Source organism: Paroedura picta, chromosome 5, assembly GCF_049243985.1.
Source record: "Paroedura picta isolate Pp20150507F chromosome 5, Ppicta_v3.0, whole genome shotgun sequence".
Taxonomy (NCBI): domain Eukaryota; kingdom Metazoa; phylum Chordata; class Lepidosauria; order Squamata; family Gekkonidae; genus Paroedura; species Paroedura picta.
In genome coordinates, this window is record NC_135373.1 from 114,844,056 (window position 1) to 114,852,699 (window position 8,644).

At 57.0% G+C, this 8,644-nt stretch overlaps 1 protein-coding gene across 1 annotated transcript; it reads right to left on the reverse strand.

Moving 5' to 3' along the window:
* Nucleotides 1-5,457: 5,457 nt before the first annotated feature.
* On the reverse strand, nucleotides 5,458-8,644 carry TMEM121B (transmembrane protein 121B). Its single transcript, XM_077340045.1, has one exon. It carries the CDS (start codon nucleotides 8,192-8,194, stop codon nucleotides 6,587-6,589), a length of 1,608 nt encoding a protein of 535 aa, XP_077196160.1. The 5' UTR covers nucleotides 8,195-8,644; the 3' UTR covers nucleotides 5,458-6,586.

Consider the following 8,644-nt stretch of genomic DNA (forward strand, 5'->3'; position numbering starts at 1 on the left):
ATGCCGCCGAAAAAGCCGCGTTAGCAAGATGCAGAAGAAAGTGGAGCTTCCCGGAACCAGGGCGCAACCAGAAGCAGCTCCGGAGTATCCGCGTGCATAATCGGATACTCTGGGTTTGCCGCCGTTGCGTTCCGTCCCGTCCCATGCGTAATCGGTTTGCTTCACTTCCTCCTCCTCCTCGTTCTTCATGCCACCGTTTCAGCGGCCGTGCATAATAGGCCTAAGTGGTACAAACAACAAAAAGCTTTTCATTCTAATCCTCTGCTGAATATATGCATGGAGCTGCCTTATACTGGATTGGCTGCAGGTCTTCTCTGGTCAGTATTGTCTACTCAGACAGGCAGTAGCTCTCCAAGGTCTTGCGTATCAGTTTTTCACATCACTACTGCCTTGGTCCTTTTAAGTGGAGATGCCAAGAATTGAGCCTGGGACCTTCTACATTCTAAGCAGGTGCTCTGTCCCTGAGCCGTGCCCCCTCCTCATGTAGGGACTGGTCCTAAGGCTGCAACTGTGCTTTACGTGTAGCTGCAAGGTTATTTTCCCAGATTCTCTTCCGTGCCCCGGATTGGAGCCCTGAGAGCTGTGAGAAGTCTGGAAATGAACTCATTCTGTGTCTTCTTCTTGAGAAGTTCACACACACACTCCCAGACTCTCCCCTTCCCACAAATGCTTGCAGAGGTTCCCAGTAATAGCATGAAAGCAGGTTGGTTATGGTGACATTTTCCCAGCAAGCGAAAAAGTACATGGGAGAAGAGTCTCCTTGCAGCATTTGTAAGGAGTTGCAGAAATCACACAGTTCATCCAATTTATTTTCCCGAAAGGTAATAAATCATGCCAAGAAAAAAAAGTTGTTACTCCTTTTATTTTATGATCAAAATCTTTTTTTTATTATTTTTGAAATATAAGCTCTGTTCTTTTGGGGGATGCTCAGTTTCCTTACCCTATTCCTTCCTAGCTGTTCCTGCCCCTGAGGTTGGTTCCCTTTATAGCTGCTTCCTCTGTCAATTAGTGGTTGCCCTCAGAAGGGAAATCCTGTGAGTAGCAAAACGATGGGGAAGAACGTGTGGGCCTAAATAGAGCGCAGCAATTATTCTACTAGTGCTGGTGTGGCTGCATAACAAGGGCAAAATGTGTGGGGTTTGATGAGACAGGTGACCCAAGGCTTAATTGAAGAGAGACTTCATCAAAAAGTACCTAGAGCACGGTTGGGCAAACTGTGGCCCTCCAGATGTCCATGGACTACAATTCCCATGAGCCCCTCGGGCTCATGGGAATTGTAGTCCATGGACATCTGGAGGGCCACAGTTTGCCCAATCCTGAGCAAGCATATGAATTGTGTGTGAATGTCCCTCTTTAAAAAAATAGTCAGATTGCAATAATGCTGCTGATTTATGAACCTGGAAGGTTATTCTTACAAGCGGCATCAAGAGTCAAAACTTAATACGCGTGGAAACGTTAAGAGGGAAATACAATACTTCCTACACTGCTGACACATCATCGGTCATGAAATCTTACAATATTGATGCTGCAGGTTCATAGCAAAAGAGCCTGTCCTCCTTAGAGCTCATACCCTGCAGTGAGCCGGGGAAATTTATTTCCATCCCTTCTCCTGCTCTCTCTAGCCCACCTCCTGAATATGTTGACTGCTGTTCTAAGACAGTCTTCTGCCCATGGCTCCAGCACTGGAGCTGGGGGGGAAGGATCCCTTGCAGAACACTCATTTCTGCACGCTTTCCTCTTACCCACCTAGAACAGATTCTCAACTGGTGTGCCATGGCAGTGGGCCTTTGGTGCGCCCAAAGTCCGATGCGGCATTGGATTTTTTAATTTAAATATTTTTGTTGAATCCTCCCTTATATGGGCAGGTCAACCAACCCTCTCCCAAAGTGGTCATTTATGGGCTTGGGGGGGGAAGCAAGAATGGGAGGGACACCGGACACTTTGCCGGTCAAGGCTCCTACCCCTTCAGTGACCCGTGTCATCGGTAGCAGCCGGAGTTTAATGAGAGGAGTCCTTCCATGAGGTTGGGATTGTATTTTTTTTAACCTCGAGAGTGCCAGGGGGCCTTCCCTGAGCTCTGGGCCTTGGATGGCGAGAAGAGCCTTCGGGGAGGGTGGTATATAAGTATGATAAATAAAAGAGGAGCCTTCTGCAGCCTGGTACCCCCTACAGACGGACACTGCATAAAGTCCCTGGTGAGCTCTAGGCTTAGGGTGACAGGAACATGGGCCTGGCTTGGGGGGGGGGCTTGTATTTTTAAGAGGATTTTTAAAAAAGAATTTGGAGTTCACCAAGATTTGTGTGTGAACACCTCACTTCCGGGAGGCAAGGCCAGCTTATATTGCCTCAAGGCCTGGGAAGAATTTCAGGTGTGCTTCCCGGGTCAAAAGGTTGAGAAAGGCTGACCTAGAGGTTCATTTGGATGTGACTGGCTCTTAGATAAGGGTGGAGAAGATAATCATGCACCTGCATCAACACAAGTACCAATCTACCTTACATTAACTGCATGGGTGGACTATGTCCTTCCCGTTTCTAAGGTAGTTCTGCAAATTCAGTTTCTAACTTCCAGACAAGAGCAAGAGTCCCACAGCACCTAACAAAATTTGTGGCAGGGGAGGAGAACTTCACGAAAGCTATTCTTTGACAAATCTTCTTAAGTCTTTAAGGTGCCCCTGGATTCTTGCTCTTGTCTGCTGCTCCTGCCACGGCTGCCCACTTTGACCTGCCTCTCACAAGTTCTGCTGTTGACCCGTTTTGATAGTTGACAAACTCTCTACCCACTTACAAGAGCGACCTTGCAGAGAATCCACCCTATACTAGAGCTGGGTTACCTGTCTAAAATATAAATAACTCTTGTAAGGACTTATGCCCCTTTTGTTCTTGTTGCTGTTCCTGGGGAGCAGTGTTTCAATGAGGATTCCCTCTTAGGGGTGGAAGCAACAAAAGACCCTTTCTTTTTGGTAGGAAACTAGCATCCCCCTCTAAAAGTATCTCAGAGCATAGAAAAGAGTGGGGGGTTGGGGATGTCCACAGTACTCAAGTTTTACAATCACAGTCACTCACAGCACCAAGATTGTCCAGACAAATAGAAAAAAGTTACAGACGGGAAGGCCCCTGGTTGCAAACATCACATAAGGATTCCTCAAACAGCTCTGCTGGGTAAGCAGACAGTGCTGCAGAGAAAGTGAAACCCTGTTCTTCGCTCCCAAGGCAGCTATCAGCTGGCTTGCCGCCTACAAGCTGGTGGCTCAGAGGAACTCCATCCAGCCCCCCACTCGTCTTCCCAGGAGTTCAGTTTCGTGCTCAGTAAAAAAACCCACTTCCCAGGGCAATGCAGGGAGGAAAAGCAGAATATAAACATAGTAGCAGATAGCTGCGCCTGAGGACTGGCTTCTTGCTCTGCGTTTTAGGACCACCCTTTCCTAATAAAGTCGTTCCAATTAAAGAAGGAATGTGTTGTGTACAAGGCAGGGGCAGAGAGAACCCGGGAGCTCCCTGATCCAGGACAAGCTTGGGATATACTGCTGGCATTCTGTTTTCTACTTTTCTGCTTTGGGTATCTTGAGGAAAGAGGCCCATAGCTGGCTGGGGGGGTATCTGAAGTTGGTCTCATGCTTCCCCTATACATTCCCCCTTCATTTGTGTTCTTCATGCACCCAAAAGAAAGATGACCGCCCCACGGAAACAGGATTGGGGCTCATCAAGATACCCAAGCCGTTGAGCGAGGCCTTTTCTAACGCAATCTCTCTCTGCCAGCTTGATCAACACACGCCACATACCACAGGGGTAGTCAACCTGTGGCCCTCCAGATGTCCATGGACTACAATTACCATGAGCTCCTGCCAGCATTTGCTGGCAGGGGCTCATGGGAATTGTAGTCCATGGACATCTGGAGGACCACAGGTTGACTACCCCTGACATACCACACACCACCAATAAATAAATATCTACAAACAGGGAATATGCGGGCAGTCCTTCGTTTCGCCTTGTTCGCCTCCAAGCCGATCGCCGTGGGCCTCCCCCATCCGAGCAAGCGGAGGCTGTCCTCAAACAGAGCACCAATGTCTTAAATCATGCAAGTCTACCTTGGAGAAAACCAGAGCTCCTGCAAGAGGAGATTATTGATAGACCCTGTCGTCACCAGAGAGTGATATGTCTCGGTCAAGAAGGGCTTTTTCAGGCCCTTGTCGGAGTAAAAATCAGGCATCGACGACCCGTTTGCACACAGTCTGCGAGTAATGCAAACGAGGTTTCAACACAGAGGTAGAAATTTTCAGCAAGGAGAAAGACGGGTCCTTTCTTCTTAAGACGGCAGGTACCGCTTCTCAAGTCCCAGAAAGTTTGTCAAGGTAGAGAAGGATTAAAAGGAAGGGAATCCCTGCTGGCAAAGGTGAGAGTCGCACATCCCCTGGCTTGACACGTGGAAACCACTGCCGGCACCGTCTCTTCCTAAATCACAACCACTAGAAACGGTGGAGTCAGCTGGGGGCCAAAAATGCCACCTTGGTGTCCAGCAGAAATGGGCTAAGTTCAAACTGAAACCCAGAGGAGACCCCCCCCCCCCGCAGTGACCATGCTTTTAAAAAAATGTAATTGAAATTCTTATGGTTCTATAAAAGAGGCGGGGGCTTTTAAAAAGCATTGCTTGCCAACCTGCCATCTCCTGGGAAAAGGCAGCTGTTGACCCATTTCTTCTCGCAAAGGAGGTCGGATCCTCCTGTGTGGCGTTTTCCTCCGAGTAGTTTAGGGGAGGGGAGGACGGCTAAGCAGGACAGTGCCCTTGGGGGGGTAACAGCTGGCACAGATGTGGGACCCTGAGCAGCAACGCTAAGCAGAGGTACAGATTTTTTTTTAATGGCCCAAGCTTTGTTTTCATTGAAATGTTAAACCCCATGCTGTGCAGACTGAAGATTTGGGCAGGCCGCAAGGTGACACCATGCTGCAAACAAACAAAAATCCCCCACAGACAGAACGTCTGCAAGGAGGGCAGCAGTCTTAAATTTGTGGGGTGGGGCCTGTATCAGCCCAGACCTCTATTTACCGCTTTGGCAAGAACTAGGCCCAACTTAGCACCAGCGTGGAAATACCTCCGGGTATTGGACTAGTTCCTTTCCTTTCCTTCCCACTGTGGCCAACTTCCTTTCTACTTTGCTAGAAAAAGTCCAAGGGAGGGTCACGGAGGATACCCAGCAAGGCAGAGGTCCTGTGGGATTCTGCCAACGTTCCAGGAGACAGCTGTACCCTGTTATCTCCCCTCCCCAAACCCTATAGGCTGCGGTGGTGGTTGGAGGCACCTCAGTAAGGCCAGAGAGGGTTACCTGACCAAGGGGAGGAAGGTGTTTGTACTTCCTCTCTGTTCCGGCTAAAACCAGCTCACGGATATGCTGAGCAAACTGCAGCGAGGCACTTAATCCTCCTCCAATCCCACACAACAATGGGGGGAGAAGACAAAGCGCCTGCAGCAGTAGCAAATTAAGAGAATTTGGGATTTAGGAAGCCGGATGTCAAAGTAAGAGGACTGGCTTGCGGGAGGAGAGGTCAATTGGTGGTGGTGGTGGGGGAGTAAAAAGGGCATTTGGGAAAGTAGATTCCTGTCCTGGCTTGAGATCCCTGCCTGGTTTCAAGAGGGACAGATGCCACAGCGTCTCTGGCATTAGGTCTGCTTCACCCTCTTTGACTTGAAGGCCCTTGCGATAGCAGGATATGAAGGGAAAACAAATACAGTTTTATACAATGACTGGGGGCTAAGAGTGTGTGTGGGGGGAAAGAGGGTTAAGGCAAAGGGCAGCAGAGGAAATGGACAGACTACAGACTTCCATGGCCCTCAGGATGCGGTTGGTGCCGCAGAACTTGAACTGCATGGGCACCCCTCTGCCCAGCCCACTGCTTACAGAGAGTCAGTGCCAGCCCCAGCCCACTGTTAGTGGGGGTTAGTACCTGGCCCTTGGGGGGCCTGCTTTGCCAGGGGAACCCCACCCTTCCTAGGCCGGGTTCCAGCAGCCGTCTGCAGGGAGGGATGCCCAACCCCCCTTGGGGTCCCTGGCAGACGGGAGTTGGCGAAAGTACAAACTGCTCAGCAGAGGTTGGTGGCAGATCGGTGAGCAATTCCAGGGGCGAGAGGAAAGCTCAGGCTGGGAGCTAAAAGGGGATCTGGCCACTGTGCAAATAGCATATCCAAACCGGACCCGGGGTGGGAGGGTGGGATACTTTGGAACTCCGAGTTTGGGAGCGTGGTGAAGGCTCCCGGGCAGATGGCCTGCCTGTCTAGAGGAGAGTCCCCTCAACCTGTGGCCCTCCGGATGTTCATGGACTACAATTCCCATGAGCCCCTGGCGGGGGCTCATGGGAATTGTAGTCCACGAACATCCGGAGGGCCACAGGTTGACTACCCCTGCACAAGGGAACACAAAGTGAGGCTTGGGCTCTGGCGCAATGGAAGGGGGGGGAAGAATCCCTTCAAAAAACTGGACTCACCCTAGGAGAGGGGAGCGTCCTAAACAGGGCATCAATCAGCTGGCGGGCTCCCTAAACTAAACCAGGCACAGGCGGCCGCCCAAGCGGGGGCTCCTGCCAGCCGGGCCGGCCCTCAGCTGTGCGCCGCGACGGCCAGGGTGTTGACGAAGCCGTGGGGGCCCATGTCGTTCTCGGAGAGGCAGTGGCTGAGCGGGCCGGGCCCGCCGGCGCAGGAGGCAGCGGGGGCGGCGTTGGGGGCCTTGCCGCGGGCGGCGTGGAGGAGGCAGCAGGCCTCGAGGGCCTCGAGGGCGCGGCAGGCGAGGAAGAAGAGGTTCTTGAGGGCGAAGACGGACAGCGGCTGCTGGTAGCGCACGAGCAGCAGGCAGCGCAGGGCCAGCAGCGGCGCATCCAGGAGGCCGGCGGGCAGCAGCCAGTGCAGGGCGAGGCGGGCGGCGCCGGGCGGCCGCGGCGCGCTGAGCTCGTAGAGCCACAGGACGGGCGAGGCGAGGCAGAGGAAGTAGGCGGCGATGAGCACGTAGCGCAGCGGCGGCGGCAGCGGCAGCGGCGGCGGCGGCAGGGCGGGCCGGCCGGGCGGCAGGAGCAGGAGCTCGAGCAGCGTGAAGCCGTCGAGCAGGTCGAGGCACGTGGCCAGGAAGGCGGCGGCGGCGCGGTGCTGGGGCGGCGGGCGCGGCGGCAGGAGCAGCTGGGCGGGGCCCTCGGTGCCGATGGCGCGCAGCAGGCAGTAGAGGAGCGGCGCCGAGAGCGCCAGCGTGACGCGGAAGCCGGTGGCGCCCAGCGGCAGGCGCAGCTCCACCAGCTCCAGGATGGACGTGCCCAGGATGAGCGCCGCCTTGGGCGTGAAGGCGATGGCGTAGATGAGCCAGGCCAGGTGCGCGTACGCGAAGTCCCCCCCGCCGCCGCCGCCGCTCCCCCGAGGCGCGCCGCCGCCGCCCTTGCCCGCGCCCGCCGCGCCGCCGCTCCGGCCGCCGTGCGGAGGGTGGCCCAGCAAGGGGTGCAGCGGCGGCGGCGGCGGCGGGTGGCCTCCTCCGGCTCCTGCTCCGGCGGGTGGTCGCTCGGGGCGGCGGGCGCGGCTGCCGTTGCGGCAGAAGAAGATGCCCCAGCCGGCGGCCAGCACCAGGTCGGTGGCGATCCAGCTGCACCAGTAGAGGTCGGTGACGGCGATCAGGTAGAGGTCGAGCAGCGCGCCCTGGCCCAGCAGCAGCGCCAGCGCCAGCGCCTTGTAGCCCCAGCGGGAGCCGCCCCCCGCCGCCGACGACGCCCCCCCTGGCGGCAGCAGCAGCCCCCCCACGCCCCCCGCCGGCCCCCCGCCCCCGCCGCCGTACAGCTCCCCCGCCGTCATGCCGCCGCCCGAGGCCGAGCCGCAGCTGGAGGCCGGCGAGGCGCGGGCGGAGGGCGCGGCGGGGGGCTCGGCGGCGGCCGGCACGAGGGGCTTGGCTTCCTCGCCTTCCTCCTCCTCCTCGTCGTCCTCCTCGCTGCTGCTGCCGCCGCTCGTGCTGCTCCGGGTGCGCGTGGAGGGCGAGCTGGACACCGAGCCCCGCCTGCCCCGCCGGCTGCCGCCGCTCGAGCTGCCGCTGGTGCCGCTGCCGGTGCTGCCTCCGCCGCCGCCGCCCAGGAAGAGGGGCTGCAGGTCCGCGGCAGCGGCGGGGGGAGGCGGCGGGGGAGCCTGGAAGGAGCCCGAGGAGGAGGAGACGGAGCGCTGGCTGGAGACCCCCCGGTGCATGGTCGTCGTCCTGGCCCCGCGACGACGCCCCGGCGGCCCCCCGGCCAGCAGCCTGCCCGGCTCAAGCCAGCCCCGGGGCGCTCCGCTCCGCTCCTCTCCGCGCGATGGAGGCGCCGGCCAGGGGAGGAGGAGGAGGAGGAGGGGGCTGAGCGAAAGACGAGACCCGGCCTGGATCGTCCCTGCCTGGCGCCGGGAGCCGCGGAAACCCGGAGCAGATCCGGAGTGGAGCCGGGCGGACAAAGCCCCGAAGAAGGGGAGGGGGAAGGGGAGGGGGAGGGGGAGGAGGAGGGGCGCCTTCGCGGGGGGGGGGGCGGCGGGCTCTGCAGGCCGGGCCGGGTTGGGCGGCCGATGGGACGCGCGTCGGGGCAGAGCCGCTGCTGGCTTCGCGCTGCCCTTTGGCGAAGGCGGCAGGAGGGGACCGGGGAGCAGCTAGCGCTGGATTGCCCACCC

What these genes read in the sequence shown, in the direction of transcription:
- TMEM121B (XM_077340045.1), bottom strand. Translation starts at nt 8,194, where the DNA reads ATGCACCGGGGGGTCTCCAGCCAGCGCTCCGTCTCCTCCTCCTCGGGC.